A 16,883-nucleotide genomic window follows, 5' to 3' on the forward strand; every position below is an offset into this window, starting at 1 on the left:
AATTTATGATTTGTGCATGCTGATGTTAAAAAAAAATTGTTTTCTATAGTCAAAGACTGTTTAAATCATGTAAGTCCCCTAACCAACCTTGAACCACCACTTCTGCAGCGTTTTCACCAAAATGGAAAGCATTATTCCAGGCGCCCACTTAAATTAGCATCTAAATAAATGACTGCCAGACATGAGAGTTTGGGAACGGGGACGGGACCTTCACATCAGCCACACAACACACCCACTTGAAATTTTCACTCGCCCTGCATTTTCCCATTTCCATGGCACAAGCAACAATTTTTGTGTGATGTCAGAAAACTTTCGACGTGATTGAAATGCTTTTTAATTTTTCATCAAAATCATTTCATTGCGTCAAAATTGTTTGGGTGCTCCTCTGGGCTGCCGGCTTGATGATCCGCATGGCACACACAACACCCATGCCCACACCCACTCACGGGGATCGGAATCGGGATTGGGATTGGGATTGGCATTGAAGGACCCATCTTGCAGGGACACTGAGCTCAACCTTTTTCGTGTGCTGCGATGGATTGGTTCATTTTTGGCATAATCATGCGATAGGGATTACCAGTCTCTGCCAGGGACATGAACTTTTGGTCGTCGTGAGAAGAAACTACAGTGGGTGAACTAGAAAAATTAGCTTTTTAAATAGAAATAGATTTGAACTAAGTGAATTGACTACCAGATCAATCCAAGGCCTTAATTGATACACTGCTACAAAAGCGAAATAGTTAAAGTATATAGAATATTCGAACTATTTACTAAATAAAAATATATAAATATTTGTAATAAGGTGGTGAATATTAGTTACAATTTTAGTTATATTTAATTGTACCATTTTGTATTTCATATTAAAATCCAGGTTTAAAATCGATTAATTTCCAAACTTACTTTTACAATATTAAACAATTAACAATTGACAATGAAAGAATTTTTTGTCAATGTATAGCTCAACCAGAGGTTGATCTAGAGTGGAGCACATAACAACCATTTTGCATGGTGGTTTCGAAAAGATTTAACCACTGTTCGAGCGCCAAAGTCAACCTGTGACGAAAATGATGGATTATCGCTTTTTGCGCTAACGTTCACATGTTTTTATTTACTCGCATACATAACCCGGCCAGAAACCTGACCCTTTTTTCGGCAGCTGCCAGGGGAATTAATAAATGTAAATTCGCCTGAGAGTGCCCAAAAAAGGAAGCGATGGCAATGGCGACGCTTAAGCCACACAAAAGACCACACTAATCGCCTTTTTCTCTGTTTTTGGTGGGCGCTACGCTCGGGATTTGGATTGGAAATGGTTGGGTTTTTGGGGTCGATGGCGGTGCGGCGACACAACTTTTACACACAGCTTTCGCTATTTAATCATTCAAATTGACTTTTCTTCTCTTTCATTTTTGCTTTTTTTGTTTCCCGCCTGATGGACGTTAATTTTGAAATCCCTTTTTAAACGCTGCCCAGCCGCGGTTATTCCGCAACTTGGCTCTACGCTCGCGGCTTATAAGTTTTTTAGCCTTCTCTCATTTTGTTTTTTAATTTTTTCCGCGAATTTCCTTTCCTTTTTGTTTTTCCACTGGCGCACTTAGAATGCGCTGAGTTTGCATTTGGCTTTCATTTTACCATTTCACCGACCGCCATTCTTCTAGCTTTTCCCAGTCGCCTTTTTTAGTTTTTTAATCAAGATGTTTTAAATGCGGCCACGCCAGTGAATGATGGATCCATTTTGTCTTTTTTCCTTTTGGCCTGCGAGCTCTTTGCCTCCCCACAACAAAGTAAACAGAAAGTTGTGGCTGGTGGATTCGGCAAAGATTTATGCAGATAATAAAATGAGTCTTCAAATGAATAATCAAGTTTTGCATGGCTGGTCGGATGGTTGGATGGTCGGATGGTACCGCTCATAATTAAGGTCCGTCCTTGAGCCCAGTTTTTCAGTTCACTCGATGATGTGGCAGCTTTTTCGAAACCATCCAATCCAGCTCTTCTTTTAAAAGGCAATACAAATTTGGCGAATCCAAGTCAAGGACTGACAGCATTTTAGCCAAATGACGAAGGATTCTTAAAGTGGTCGCCGGCAATTTGGAGAGTCCTGCCTGCCTGCCTGCGTTACCTAGACAAAGTTTATAGAAAATTAAATTTTCTAGTGCTTCGCCGTTTTATTACCGAGAGGGCTCGCTTTATTGTTGCTTGCAATTCAGGTACAGCAGGACAATAAAATGTCGCGGGCGGATGCGGCCATAACTTTCCGGAAAACTAGAAGAGCCAAACCCGATGCCAAAGCACCAGCAACTTGTTAGACTTCCTAAGGCTTTCTTTCTATCTTTTTTTCCCCCCGCCCTCTTTTTGTTTTTATTAAGTTCCGTGAAAAATGCGATTTTTACGCGCAGCTGCACGCGGCCATTGTGAGGAAAATATTGCAGTCGACGGACTCACTGTCAGCCCTGTGGACACACTTGTTGCCATTGTTGAGATACAAAATTAACTTTTACGCTTTATTACCGCAAGAATGGTGAAAACAAAACAAATCTTAAGTTGCAACAACTGCACTTTGGCAAATGCTTCAGCACACCATGAACTTCTGCCTTTGCAGTTGATGTTTCTGCTGCTGCTGGTGCTGTTCCTGTTTTATTTGGTCTTGTTTCCGGTGTCGCCGCTTTTTGTCGCCGGCATCCGGAGGCCATCAAAATTGCCGGAAGCGCGAGCCGGGCAGTCAGTGGCATTGTCATCAACTCAATTACATTTGCGACTGACTCCTTGCCGCCGAAGGGAAGCTTTTGTTCGCTGCTCGCTGCTCGCTGTTCCCTGTTCCCTGTTCGCTGACTGATGACAGGGGCAGCCTAAACAAGCCGCACAATACGCGCGGCGTCGTTGGCCTTTATCTGGCCACGCCCCCATTTCCCAGCCGCCGCCCCCAGGAACCATTGTATCCTGTCTCGTGTGACGGATGCGACAGGAAGCGCTGCGAGTCTTGATAGTCGGACGCCGGCAACAAAGGCTGCGGAAAAAAAACAAAAAAAAAGAAGGAGCAAGGATCTCGGAGTTGGGAGCACCTCTCCTTATATCTATGGCGCCATAATTTACCGCCGCCTCCGTAATCTATGGCCATGTGGCTCCGGCAGCGGAAATGTTTCACAGAGATTAGCACAACATGTCAGCATTTTGATTTACCTGCATGCCAAGAGATTTACCCCAAACATACACACAGTAACACTCAACCATCACAGAACTAAGAGGCTCAGGTTCATCGAATCAGTATCAGAATTTTGGGGTATTTCGAATCGGGCGGAGTAATCGAGTATCATTAGCCAAGTTTATGTCTGCCCCTCCATTTCCAATGCAAATTGAAAGGACTGCGATACGGCATGCGAACGGCAGGTGCTCATCTCCAGTCGGTCCTTGAACGGATTATCGAGGCAAAGGTGCGTCTCGACATGGAGGAGGTGGGTTCCGAGGCGCAGCCATCGCTGGGACTTCCTCATGGTCTCATTCCTGCCACACGGCTGCAGGGCTATCCGCATCCTTAATCCCACTCCCAGGCACAACTCCCGCTGGGTGCTCAGCTGTCCACTGCTGCGCAACATGCTCCACTGGGTGATGTCGCTGAGGTAGCAGCTGGCCAGGATCAGCTGCGAGTCCATCTGTCTGGCATGCAGACACCGATCCTCATTCCGCAGCGTTCCCGTCGCCGACAGTTCGTCAAAGTGCAGCCTGCGAAATGATTGGTAGTTGGTTATTTGTAATTTAATAATAACTCAGATAACTCAGTACACAGAAAAGAAATGATATATTTAAGATATCATGAAACATCATAAAATATTACCAGTATAAATAATTCAATGGCATAGATTGCAATCTGTTTAAGGACTTAACCATTTTCTTGACAAAGTAATTTTGACTTATTTACATTTAGAGCTCAAACTTTTTCAACAATAAATTATAAAATTCGAAGTCATTTTAACTATTTAAGATTTCTTCGACAGATTGAGAGAAAAATTGTTATATTTATTAAATCTTTTTTCAATAAGAACATTTTACAGATAAGGTTATATTAAAAAAACTCAAATTGTAATTATTATATAGTTACTTATTGATCAATAATAGTTAAATACGAATAATTAAAAAAAAAAGAATAAAGAATGTTACTGTTATGAATGAATGAAAAAATTCATTATGAATAGTGGTAGAATAGTAAAGGGTAGATATTTTCATTTAAATATCATAATGAAATGAAATCTCAATTGTCACCCAATTTTATAAACAATATTTTCCCTCAGTGCACTGACTTTAGTTCGGGACTGACATGCCGCAGATACCATTCAAAGGGATGGCACTGGCGCTCCCTCCGCAGCTTCTGCATCTCGTCGTAGGTGTGATCCAATGGAATTCGCCTGGCCACCGGCCTCAGTGCGTAGAACATATTTTTATACCCGTCCAGCCAGGACTCGGCTATGATTTTTGAGTTGCTGGGAAAGGGGAGCAGTCCAATCAGCATGCGATTGGAATGTTTATATTAAACGGACGCTGTGATGAAATAAATTGAAAAATACCAGAGGCGGTGCGGTGCGGCCATTTCACACCTAATCCCCGACCTCGTGACTTTGGAGCACTCACTGCAGATAGGTTTCCTGGGCCGGGCTCAACTGCTGGTCCTGGTCGGATTGCGGTGGGAAGTCGAAGGCGTGGCGCCGGCGGAAGATGTGTCCGATTCGACTGCAGGGCACGATCTCAATTTGTCCCCCACAAAGCCACAATTTAATGGCCAGCTCGATGGACTCGCCGCCCCAGATCTGCAATGGAATACAGAAAAAAAACAGAGGAATTCGCTGGAAAATGTGACAGAGAAGACCTTCGTTCTCAGTTCGACATTAGCAATTAGACCATTTGTCACTGGCTAATTAGGTTTAGCTCTCACCTTCAGATACGAATTGAAGCTGCCTAACTTAAGGAACCAATCGCGTGACATCATCAGGACTCCTCCAGCGAAGGCAGGACTTTTGTAGGGCATCTCGGGCAGCTCCTTGATGGCCAACTGCCTCTTCAGCCAGTGAAAGTGCAGGGACCAATCGAAACCGCCCTTCAGCATCTCGTTGCCCTTCCGGTAACTCAGGGTGGTCGGGTCAATGGGGTCAAGTAGTGGGCTAACTGCCAGATGGGGATTGAGAGCCAGTCGCTCCAGCAGGGGCTCCAGCCACTCCTCGTTCACCTCGCAGTGGCTGTCCAGGAAGAGCACATAATGTCCGCTGGCCAAGGAGGCACCCCTGTTGCGCGACGAAATTAGACCCATGCGCTTCTGGTTTCGGCGGAAGATAAGCCCCAGGCGATCCCTTCTCGCCTCAAAAACCCCGTCCATCCATCGCTTGAGGTCGTCCAGCAGGGTCACTGTTAATTGAGTGATGAGTGCGGAAGTAATGGGTGCTCGGGTTCAATTACCCACCATCCTGACTGCCATCGTCCACGAGGATTAGCTCGTGCAGATACTCCTCCGGCGTGCGTCTCAGCAGGGAAACTATGGTGCGCAGCAGCATCGAACGCGCCTCGTTGTGGAAACTGATCACCACACTCACAGTGGAAGCCAGAGGGGGCGGAAGCTTGAATGGGCGGGTCATGCAGCTAGTAATAATAATAATAATAATAATAACAACTACATAATAATAGTCACAAGAGAAAAGTATCAAAAGTATGTGCGGAGTTTGTTAAAAATAAGTAATCACTTGTAGCACTGTGGTAAAGCCAATAAAAAAAAAAAAAATAAAAAGTCAAAATAAATAGCGTCTTTCATAACAATGAGAGGATCTTACTAAGCTAAGTAAAAAGCAAGGAAAATATTTAAAAAAAAACAAAGATTGGCATTGAAAAAACACAAGTATCTTTAATAAAAAATGCAAGGCTTTAAGTTCAATTAAATGTATAAGATTAAAAATGATAACAACTCAGAATCTTTGTATTAATATAAAACATCTCAATCAAAGATTATGCTCAGTAAATACTTATGTATGTACATATTAAGCCATTAAAATAAGTAAATGTCTATGAAGAAAGAAGCACTAGAAAATAATATTTTAAATATTTAGTATTTAGTATAGTATTATATTCGCAAGCCATCAATGCATCGAGTTCTTTTATGATTTCTTACCCATAATGCCTTGTCGAAGGCAAGTTACGAATTACTCCCAAAGTATCACTTAAGTGAAGATTGTACTGGTAATAATCCTCTGATCTTAGCGGTGTATGAGAGATAAATTCACGCCAATCCAGAAAGCGATTCCCACTGCCATTTGCATGATGTAAGGTCTAAAAAGAAATCTTGATTGAGTTAAGTGGTAATTCTTTAAATTCCAACCAACTAGCTCACTATGCTCGCGGGTGTATCAGTATATCTTTCGAAGCGGATAAATTGGAATACCAAAATCAACTGACAGATGAAAAAGCCAATGATATAGAAAAGACAACGGCGGGGCCGACAATATTTTCCACTGGTGAACATGAGAAATATAAAAAGCAACTGAAGTGATTCCGATTTCGTTTCCGCATGGCGTTCCAAGTGGTCACAAGTCGGGCCGAAAAGCGAAACTAAATCGCCGAGATTGCGACTTCACGCTCTGTATTATGACTTCTGTGCGGCCGCCTTTCATATTATCACTTTTCCGATTTCTATATTTGATTTTCAAGAGCTTTCTGTGTCGTCACATGCAGAATGGGCGATATTGTATCGAATGCCCTATGCCGTGACTCGCTCGAAACCATACCATATCATCGCTTTCTGTCACACTTGTTATTGATAAATGCTCGATAAGTTTAGCAAATATTTGTGTGCAGCGCGCAAGGTGTTAATTGCAGCAGACGAAACTATCTATTACCCATGAGCTGTCAGGTTTTCGGTGGTCTAAGGGGTTAAGGGAAACGAACAGGTGAGCCACATGTTATCGATGATATTTCATTCATAGCCCTTGGCGCAATTCGCTATCAAACATTCACAAGTTTTTATCCAGTGGATTGTGATTGAATGTTATTGATATGGCAGAAACTATTTGGGCAAATAGCAAAAACAGCGTTTATTAAATAATTAATATACAACGCTTGCCACGGGGAATGCAAAGCGCCCTCATTTGTTTAAATTATTTTTGCATTATAATTGCATTATTTACTTCGTGTGTGTGTGTGTACTAAATGTGGAAGTATTTTGCAATTCATATTTTTCGCTAGCAATTAATTGAGTGTAATGATTTGCACAATTTTCCACCCACTCATTATATACTGATTTGTTTTTTCCCCCCGGCAAACATAATTGCTGTGAAACATAATAATATGATGGACTTGCAAATATAGACTATTTCCTATGTCAATCAACTCAGTGCAAATAAATTGAGGCTGCCAGAGGGATTTCTGCGCCGGAGTGAATTAAATTGGCTACCAAATGGCCAGCGAGATTCAGTGCTTCACTCGCATATTGGCATTGGCTTTTTATGGCCTTTTGTTGCTGCCATAAATATTTCAAAGGCCAGCGTCGCGTCGGTTGCGAGGCACATCTGTATGTATATCTACCATATATCCACCGGGCGAAAAAAAAATGTGAAAAACGGAGATGGTTCATCCGCAGACACCATTGTCCATATTGGTTAGCGTCCGAGTTTGTTGCTGGCAGAGGAAACCCCTGCTTGTGTGATGTGATTTTATTTAAAATTGTTAGGCAAAGCGGAAGTAACTCATTCAGTTAGCAACAAAATCAGGCGCCATGCCTGGGCCAAATTGGAGTGTGACTTCCGCATTGCATTAGGGTTATACTTAGTTGTTGGTAGTCCTTGGTACTTGGTCCTCAGTCCTGTGGCTGCTGCTCAGTTGCTGATTGACTTACGTGCCTCTCGTTTTCCTCTTCGCTCCTGGGTTTGCCTTGTTTTTTTCTCAATTTTTTTACTAGTTTTTCCCCGGTTTTTACGTGCAGCGGAAATGCATTTTTCCAGTCACGTCCCCGCCGACCAGACAAGTGTGCAGACAGAGCTGAATCGGTAGCCGTAGCTCCAATTCCAGCTGCTGCCAGGTAAGACATACGCCCCCACTGAGTGGCAGCGACGTCCAAGGATTCTTTTGTTTTCGGTTGCCATTGGCGTGGGAATTTATTAAGCCGAGCGTGATCTATGCGCTCAAGCTGGGTGGAATTAAAGTGCTTTGTAATGAATGCACGGGATGGGATATCCCTAGGATGCCCCATAGGTTACCCAGGAAACCCCCAGGATACCTAATTGTATGCCGGGTCGCGTGTGCAGCTTAGCAATTAAGTGGCGCGGCCAAATTCAAGGGCGGCCAAGGAAACAAAACTCGATATTCAATATGTTTTTTTTTTTCAATTTGCCGCTTTCTCTGCTCTCGCCGAACATCGCCTATCAAAGGCAATCGCAAAAGCCGTAAAACAAATAAAAATAAAACGAAATTATGCCAATAAATGAATTATAAGGCGCACGCACAACGCGGCGTATACGCAACGCCAGTCAAAAGGAATGGGCGACAATGCCTAAGTGGCATGTAAATGTGTGTCAGCGTCTATGTTGTGTGACAGTGTGGGTGCGGGTAAGTGGGTATGTGTGAGTGTGTTACCATGATTATTATAAGGCCACTCACACACACACCCATGGCTGTCTTTGGCTGTGTGCGTTATGATAATGTTAATAGCCCAACACAGGCTTCTAAAATTTTATTAGCAGCCGGCTTATGGAACTTTGAAAATAATAACAAAAAACCAGCAAAGAGTGCCCCTGCTCCCCCTCTCGCTCACTCCTGCAGCTAGCTGTCTCTGTCTTTCTCTCGGCTCCTGTTGGCCATAAAGAATATTGAGGAAATTGCTTTCTTTGCACTCGAAATGCTCGGCAGACCAGGCCGCTTAGCAGGGTGCACTCATTTCGAAATTGTTGCGTATTATCGTAAAATTTTACGCACACCCTCACAGGCACCCAGACACAAGGACGAGGGCCAAGGACGTGCGCACACATACAAATGCGATTTTATGCACAGAAAAAAATCTAAAAACATAAATTATAACAGGATCTTAGAGTGGAATATAATATTTCTTGGGTAATATAATATAATATTTTCTTTGTTCTATTCAAAATTGAAAAATATTGTTTCAGTTCATAATAACATTTGAATTCTTACTTTCCACCCAGAAAAATCCTCGCCCGGGATTGAATAAATTTGTTGGGTATAATAAAAGAAAATATAGATATATAGAAATAAGATACATTAAATTATTCAGAAACTTTATTAGTACAATTATTTAGAATTAGGAAAATTATTACATAGTACACCACAGAAAAAGTGTATTTATATGATCTCTTTTTTTTGTGTTAGTATTATTTTATGGTTTAGCATTGTTTGGTTCTCCCTCGGGCAGACGACCGCATTTTTCTTGTCAAACATTTCCATAACCAGCTGCAGCCACACATATTCGCGTATAAGTGCGTGAATGTCAGTTCAAAAAAATATTTGCAAAAACAAAAGAAAAGCCGGCGAGGCACAAATTTGTTTGTTATGCCCCGCCCCAAATTTATGAACTGCGGCCGCGCCCTTGAATTATTTAGTTTAATTTACCAAAGTGCTTTTTCCATAAAGTGATATGTGGCTAATTTGCAAGGACCTCGTTCCCACAGAAAGGAGGATAAATCGCAGCACGAAGATCAAAAAGGAAAATCGAAAAAAAGCATAAAGGAAACACATGGACAGAAATATAATTTCAATGATTTTCCATTTCGATTTCGTGGACGGGAGAGGACCTTAGAGGAAAAACCATTTTAATGATGTTTACACAGTTTGTATGCGCCTGTCAACATCGAATGTATCTACGAGTTTCAGAGTACTAGAGTTCCGGAGTCCCAGCCTCCCCGTCACATTATATGGTGCTTTATGGCGATTGACTAGAACTTTTCACTATGCCCGACGGAGTACTTTAGTTGATGACATTATCGCTGCAACACAAAAGGTACTTTTTTCCTGCCACTGCCACTTCATCTCAGTGTTTGTACAGTTTCTTCTCATTCATTCGGCTGGGGTTTTTTTTTCGTCAATGACTCTGAGCCAAAGGACTTTTCCACGGCAAAAATTGCTAAGCGTCTGCGCGTTTAATGGCCCTTCTTTTGGGACAACTTTGATTTGGCAGCGGCAACGGCGGAGACAGCAATTTTTCATTAATTTGATTGAACCTCAGCCAGCCGAACGGAAATGAGGTAGAACAATTTAATGTCATATTTGTAGCACACACAAAATTGTTTTTATTTGATCTTCGCAGCTCTGAACTTCATTTCGGGAATCGTTTAATTTAAGAGAAATAATTTTGGACATAAATAAGGCGATTATGATGATATTTGACCAATTCAGACAAATTAAAAAAAGAAACAAGATCCAGGTTAGTTATATTGAGGACGTATAATTTTATTAATTTTATAAACTTGTGTCTGTAAACAGAATTAAATTATTTTTAGCACCACCATTTTAATATAAGAACATTAAATGGCACTTCAGTTGGTTGTTCGCAGTCGAACAAATATATCCGCTTTACTGGCAATTTGGCAATTATGTCCCAATATGTTAATTCCACAAAAGCTGTTGCGCCACACGAAGGGAATGCCAAAGTTTTTCACACAACCCTGGGAATATTGCATGTTTTTCAAGCAAACGATGTCATTTCCGATGACCACTCCATCGGGATCCTTGATTTCACGTCTGCATTCCAAGGTCGTTGACTGCGGAGTGTATTTCTTCTGCAGAACGTTTCCATTCCAGCTCCAATACTCCACTTGATGGTTAATGGGAGGTCGATACTGGCAAATGGGTGGCGGATTGGTGAACTTTTCCTCAAGTTCCTTGCTCAAATGAAGTAGGACCAGCAAATCACTGGCGTCTTTGGCTGTATAATATTCGGACACAGTGCTATTCGTGACAGTGTTTGTAGAGCCATCGGAGAATACCAGAATGAATTTCTCCGCATGCCGATCAGGCTTGCAATACCCAGCCGTTAAGACCTCTCTCCGATTCACAACAATTCCGCTGCAGATGAGCTTTCCGTTGACCTTCATACGCACCAGATAATCCTCCAGGGGCGGTCCAGCTAACAAAAGTTTGACGTGGCTTATACCCAGCAAAGCCAGAAAAAGTTTACCCATTTTTAGCATGATCACAGATAAAACTAAATTTAACTGACTGAAATGAGGCCTTCTAAGTGCCTAAGATTTGACTCGCCTATTTTAAAAGGCAATGGAACCGATTTAAGAAATGATAATGGGTCTCTTTAATTATTTACGGTATTTACATTTTTTATTTAGTAAATCTGGAATTGTGCTTCTTCCAACTGCCTTTCATCAAATCCTAAAGGTACTGATGGAATCAACCATGACTATTTGCGTAGTGACTGCGTCGGTAGCCAAAGTGTGGACGCCAGTTACCATTTTTATAGTTCATCTTGAGATGTTTTACACCTGAATCGCCTGGACTAAGAGTTAGCAAAGCCAAAAGAAAAAATATGCCCACTTTCAACATGATGATATTTGAAACTGACTTCTGCTATAATATTACATGGCTTTTAGGAAAAAAAAGCTAGCGATTTGGAAATTGTTAATGGATTTCTAATGGTATTTAAATATGGTTTCGGATAAACTGTACATATGGGAAAACTCATTTTTCTAGAGCTTTTACAATATTGTATCTTCTATATGGCTGTTTTTAATGATTTCCATGCCTTTTATAGAGAAGTCGAGAGCATCGTAGACCCTAAGATATAAATCGACTCCAGTGAAGGCGGGACAATTATGGCCCGCCACGTTGATGCCACATATCTCATCGTGATGAATCAGGGGATTCCCAACGGCGTGCTGGCATAGGGCAGTATACTTCATATTCTTCACACAGATCATTGTACTGGTGGCCACAACTCCTCTCGGATCCTTCAGACGATGCCGGCACTCCTGGATAGGCTCTGTGTAAGTTATCTGCGAGTGAACGCTGTGGCGACTTCGAATCCAAAGTGGCAATTCAACGGGACTGTAGTTTTGCAGTTCCATGTCGCAGAGCTTCACTGTGTCGCCGATTACACTGGAATTGTGGGGGGAGTTGGGTAGTTTAATGGCGACCAGCAGAGAATCGGCGTCCTTCAGGAAAGTCTTGTTTAGGGGCACCTTGAACCCGTCGAGGATCTCATCGTCGAACATCTTCATCGACACCACATCAGGGCTTCCATCATCGAAACAGGTTGATGCGGTGATCACTAGCTTCTCGGAAATCACAGTTCCCATGCAGATGTACTTGTTATGTTGATAGATGCGGACCATTAGCTCATGGAGCAGTACTTTCTTTCCTGACTTAGTCAACCTCACCACGGGCTCCTTGGAGGTGCCATAATGCACAGTACCATTTAATTCACCTGGTACCGCCTCAGCATCACTGTTTGCAGTACGAGTTCGTTTGTAGTCCATTTGTGTTTTTGGATTGTGCTGCGCTTTATATTCGCCCATCATATAGCGATGAAAGTGTGTCTTGCTGGATTCCGATTTATTTGCTAGGACTACCAGAAGCAGGATTTGAAAAATCCAGAGTGAACGCAGCATCGTTATGCAAGGAAGCCTCTGGTACTGACTTTATAATATTATATTTCCCTTTACGATAAAGTACATAATCAATTTGAGACACCAACACTTGATTTTTCACACCAATTTGATTATATTTATATTGAAAACATATATCCCAACTACGACGTTTATTTAACAAGAAACTAATATTTTTTTATATAAGAAAATACAAATGTTATCTCTGAAATTATTCTTAATAATTAAAGCTTATATTCTTAGATGTTTTGTGAACAGATCTAATAATATTCGTGAGCTTCTTCAACATGGTGCTCCATTGAACCGTTGTCGTCCTCAGGGGTTCCACCATTAAGGGGATCATCGAAGGGAAGTTCAGGAACATTGACGCCAACGTAAATATTGGGATCCTTATCGGCCAAGGACTGAAGCAGAGGTGATAACGGGGCCTTCAACGAGGTATTGTAGGGACCCGTGGACGTGAAAGCCCTTAGCGCATCAGTGGCCATCTGGATGAATGGTACGACAACCCTGATCGGTATGTATATGTCCATGTTAGTGCTGTCATCGTCCTCGTCGCAGTGCTCTCCGTATATATTAATTCCCACCAGCTTATTATCCTCAAGTAAGGGATCTCCGGGTCGGGTGCTGCAGGTGCTCTTCTTCGAGTGTTTCTTATTCCTCACACAGAAGAAGTCCGGCTCAAGGGTGGAGATGTGGAAAAGGTCCTTCAGACCGTAGTGGATTCGGCAACGATCGTATTCAAAAACACGGGTGTTGTAAAGAGTGACCTTGTACGTGGGTGGTCCTAAAAAGGCCATCTTAACGTCATCACCCATTTTGGGCTTCTTGCGATTCAGGGGAATATAGCGATATGTGCTCTTCTTGAGCTTCTCGGCCAGGGCGAGTAGAGCCACATGGTTGATAAAGTGGTCATCCCGGTTCACCGGCATGAAAAAGGCCTTCACCTGGTGGGGTTCCGTATTCGGTGCGAAATCAATGGCAGTCAGTATAGTCATTTTTTTGGCCGTATACTCATAAGTCGCATCCGTTCCTGTGGCATAGAAGCAGTGCGTCGATGTGATGATCATCCTGTGAGAGATCAGGGCCCCTGCACAGATCACAGATCCCTCATTGAGGACATTTACGTAGTAGGACACGTGCTTTTCGGGATCAAAGGGAGGCGTGCTGTGGGTTTCCAACGTACGCGCCTTATCCCGATTCTCGAGAGCCTCACGATTGTAGTTCACGTGTTTACTGGAACTGTGGGCACGATTGCGGTATGTGGGTCTATGGTAGTTCTCGATGTACCTTTTTAACCACATGGAAGCACTATAGTCGAGCCCTAGGATAAGCAAGATAGATGTGATTAGGAGCCGCATGTTGAAACTAAACTGGCTCTAAGCAGGGCAACTGATTTGGTTTCACCATGGCAAAAAGGATTTCGGTAACTAACTTCATTAGTTTCACTCTAAGTTCGAAAAAGAAAATCACTAAAAGAAAATATATTTACAACTCTCTACAACTCTAAATACTTTTTGTGTAAAAGTTGATATTATTTGTCTTATTAATTTAACCCTTTTAAAGCTATTTTCCCAAGTGTACCTTTTGAAATATTAATTAAAAATTTTGACAAAAGCCAATCGGCAGACTCATCTCGCACTTCTCCCTCTATAATTCCCAGCAGGTCCTTTATTTGCCGTGTCTGTCATTGTTTTGGCATTTGCACTTTTTTGCAGACTTCTTTTGAGGGAATGGAAGATATTGCTGGTATTCCTTCGATGAGTATGTGCTCTGGAGTGCGGCTGCACATTGAATTATAAACCGGGCATCAATGGCCGTCGTTTAACTCTTGCCTTTTGCCGCCTGCCATCGAGGCAGACAGCCGAGTGGACCGAGTGGACCGGGTGGAGCGTCCTGACAGCGCCAGACGACATTGTGCCGGACATGAAAGGCTTGAAAGGTACGAGTATATAAGCGAGATGGCTGAAAAAAGGCGCCGTACAACGGAGGACATAGATAATTAATTTGCTTTGATTACAGTTGTCTGGTTCGGAGGGTGGGATGGGCGAAAAAAAACTGATTCTGAATCAGGCCTTGGCTACGGCCATGGCTTCGACTTCTGAAGTGGACTGACTGGCAGACGGAAATTGAAGTGTTTGTAATGTATGCACCGCCTGCGGCAAGAAAACGGATGGGCCAAAGGCATTTCCAGCCGGCGCCCCTTTTGAATCTCTGGCGTCGACAGCAAAAAGTGACAGCCATGTCGGCAGGCAGTGCGTCTAATTGATGGCCAGCCAAAGGCTTTTCCATGCAAATATACAGCACGGGGCGGGCTCGATCTGGATTTCCGCAGGAAGAGAAACCAGGAACCAGGAACAGCTGCCGGGTCGGGTTCGCTCATCAATTATTTAAAATATGTTACACTTGGCACATAACTTGACTGACAAACATGTGTTTTCTGCTGCCCTGCAAGCCGAGCCGACCGGCCATAATAGCTGGTCATTATGTTTATGGGCCAACGTCAAGGGACTGAAGGACTAAAGCAGGGGCAGTGGGTTCAGCCCACCTGACTCGGGCAACAAAAAAAGGATATCCAACGGCCTTGTCGAAATTTATGCGTACGTGCCCGGCTGAAAAACGTGGCCGACGACAAGCAACCTCGGGTCATTTGTTATTAGCTGTAAAATGCGTGCTGCAGATCCGGTTGGCTTCCGAATTTTAGTGCTCCAACGAACTGCCTGCCCTCCAATAAATAATCTCCATTGGTGGGGCGCCAAATCTGAAACGAAAGACGAGTCGCGATTTGATTAAGGACCCTTTGTTTTTAAGTAGCTATATTTTTTTTTTTAATAAAAGATGTAGTTAATGAATTTTAATTTTTTTAGAAGCAGTTTAAAACAGTTCAATTATCCAATATTCTACCTTTAAAGGGAGCTTTTAAGCGAGGGTCATATGTGTAACCCATTTTCATGTTTGATTCTTTTCATATTTCTAATGGGAACCCAAAACTGAACTTCTTAATTTCATAACTTAAGCAGTTGGACTCCGAATTGGACTTGGGATAGCTCTATGAGTTTGTGATCGAATTATCTAATACTCTAAATTCAAATATTTCTGTTGGGCAAAGGTAAAATTTTTATCCCATTTTCGTGTTAGATTTTTACGTATCAACGTTTTTCTAAAGGGGACTCAAGCCTCAACTTCTAAATTTCATAACTTTAGTAATTGTATTCCGATTTAGACGTGGGATACCTCTATGGATTTGTAATCGAATTCTCAAAAAATCTACATTAAAATATTTATTTTCAACGAGGGTCAAATTTTTAACACATTTTCATGTTCGGATTTTCCGTATTTCCAATGGCTTTCAGAATGGGAGCCCAAAACTGCACTTCCAAATTCCATAACTCGAGTTATACGATCCCGATTTAGACGTGGGACATCTCTATGGATTTGTGATCGAATTCTATAATAATCTGCATTAAAATATTTATTTTTAACGAGGGTCCAATTTTTGACCCATTTTCATGTTCGGATTTTCCGTATTTCCAATGGCTTTCAGAATGGGAGCCCAAAACTGCACTTCCAAATTCCATAACTCGAGTTATACGATCCCGATTTAGACGTGGGATATCTCTATGGATTTGTGATTGAATTCTCTAATAATCTACATTAAAATTTTTATTTTTAACGAGGGTCCAATTTTGAACCCATTTTCATGTTCGGATTTTCCGTATTTCCAATGGCTTTCAGAATGGGAGCCCAAAACTGCACTTCCAAATTCCATAACTCGAGTTACACGATCCCGATTTAGACGTGGGATATCTCTATGGATTTGTGATCGAATTCTATAATAATCTGCATTAAAATATTTATTTTTAACGAGGGTCCAATTTTTGACCCATTTTCATGTTCGGATTTTCCGTATTTCCAATGGCTTTCAGAATGGGAGCCCAAAACTGCACTTCCAAATTCCATAACTCGAGTTATACGATCCCGATTTAGACGTGGGATACTTCTATGGATTTGTGATCGAATTCTATAATAATCTGCATTAAAATATTTATTTTTAACGAGGGTCCAATTTTTGACCCATTTTCATGTTCGGATTTTCCGTATTTCCAATGGCTTTCAGAATGGGAGCCCAAAACTGCACTTCCAAATTCCATAACTCGAGTTATACGATCCCGATTTAGACGTGGGATATCTCTATGGATTTGTGATCGAATTCTATAATAATCTGCATTAAAATATTTATTTTTAACGAGGGTCAAATTTTTGACCCATTTTCATGTTCGGATTTTCCGTATTTCC

General features: G+C 42.0%; 4 protein-coding genes and 1 long non-coding RNA gene across 8 annotated transcripts; all 5 read right to left on the reverse strand.

The window, feature by feature from the left end:
• Positions 1-812: 812 nt before the first annotated feature.
• On the reverse strand, positions 813-2,306 carry LOC119562312. The gene is made up of 2 exons (XR_005221796.1): positions 2,170-2,306; positions 813-2,116 (listed from the first exon to the last, which is right to left on the reverse strand). It is a non-coding gene; the product is annotated as an uncharacterized LOC119562312 (long non-coding RNA).
• Positions 2,307-2,554: 248 nt separating this feature from the next.
• LOC119557071 (putative polypeptide N-acetylgalactosaminyltransferase 13) lies at positions 2,555-6,529 on the reverse strand. Of its 4 annotated transcripts, none has more exons than XM_037869634.1 (7): positions 6,359-6,529; positions 6,140-6,297; positions 5,441-5,616; positions 4,919-5,385; positions 4,618-4,793; positions 4,320-4,469; positions 2,555-3,714 (listed from the first exon to the last, which is right to left on the reverse strand). In XM_037869634.1, exons 1-7 carry the CDS (start codon positions 6,488-6,490, stop codon positions 3,318-3,320), a joined length of 1,656 nt encoding a protein of 551 aa, XP_037725562.1. In that variant the 5' UTR covers positions 6,491-6,529; the 3' UTR covers positions 2,555-3,317. The 4 variants fall into 4 exon arrangements, 3 of the variants coding, with proteins under 3 accessions (XP_037725562.1, XP_037725555.1, XP_037725570.1); XM_037869627.1 differs by having other exon boundaries at positions 4,290-4,469; XM_037869642.1 differs by lacking the exon at positions 4,320-4,469.
• A 3,979-nt stretch (positions 6,530-10,508) lies between these two features.
• Positions 10,509-11,153, reverse strand: LOC119552565. The gene has a single exon (XM_037862191.1). The coding sequence runs from the start codon at positions 11,151-11,153 to the stop codon at positions 10,509-10,511; it is 645 nt and encodes a 214-aa protein (XP_037718119.1).
• Positions 11,154-11,285: 132 nt separating this feature from the next.
• On the reverse strand, positions 11,286-12,604 carry LOC119553085 (seminase-like). Its single transcript, XM_037863237.1, has one exon. It carries the CDS (start codon positions 12,588-12,590, stop codon positions 11,679-11,681), a length of 912 nt encoding a protein of 303 aa, XP_037719165.1. The 5' UTR covers positions 12,591-12,604; the 3' UTR covers positions 11,286-11,678.
• Positions 12,605-12,708: 104 nt separating this feature from the next.
• On the reverse strand, positions 12,709-13,949 carry LOC119553079 (serine protease SP24D). Its single transcript, XM_037863225.1, has one exon. The coding sequence runs from the start codon at positions 13,946-13,948 to the stop codon at positions 12,848-12,850; it is 1,101 nt and encodes a 366-aa protein (XP_037719153.1). The 5' UTR covers position 13,949; the 3' UTR covers positions 12,709-12,847.
• Between the last annotated feature and the right edge of the window lie 2,934 nt (positions 13,950-16,883).

The sequence above is a fragment of the Drosophila subpulchrella genome, chromosome 3R, assembly GCF_014743375.2.
Source record: "Drosophila subpulchrella strain 33 F10 #4 breed RU33 chromosome 3R, RU_Dsub_v1.1 Primary Assembly, whole genome shotgun sequence".
In the NCBI taxonomy this organism is placed as follows: Eukaryota; Metazoa; Arthropoda; class Insecta; order Diptera; family Drosophilidae; genus Drosophila; species Drosophila subpulchrella.

Bases quoted from the DNA above. Each gene is read 5' to 3' on its own strand.
- LOC119553079 (XM_037863225.1), bottom strand. From the start codon at position 13,948: ATGCGGCTCCTAATCACATCTATCTTGCTTATCCTAGGGCTCGACTAT.
- LOC119553085 (XM_037863237.1), bottom strand. From the start codon at position 12,590: ATGCTGCGTTCACTCTGGATTTTTCAAATCCTGCTTCTGGTAGTCCTA.
- LOC119557071 (XM_037869627.1), bottom strand. From the start codon at position 6,490: ATGTTCACCAGTGGAAAATATTGTCGGCCCCGCCGTTGTCTTTTCTAT. The intron at 5,386-5,440 runs GTGGGTAATTGA...CTCAATTAACAG, and splicing joins GGACGATGGCAGTCAGGATG to TGACCCTGCTGGACGACCTC. The intron at 4,470-4,617 runs GTGAGTGCTCCA...CCCCTTTCCCAG, and splicing joins GCCCAGGAAACCTATCTGCA to CAACTCAAAAATCATAGCCG.
- LOC119552565 (XM_037862191.1), bottom strand. From the start codon at position 11,153: ATGGGTAAACTTTTTCTGGCTTTGCTGGGTATAAGCCACGTCAAACTT.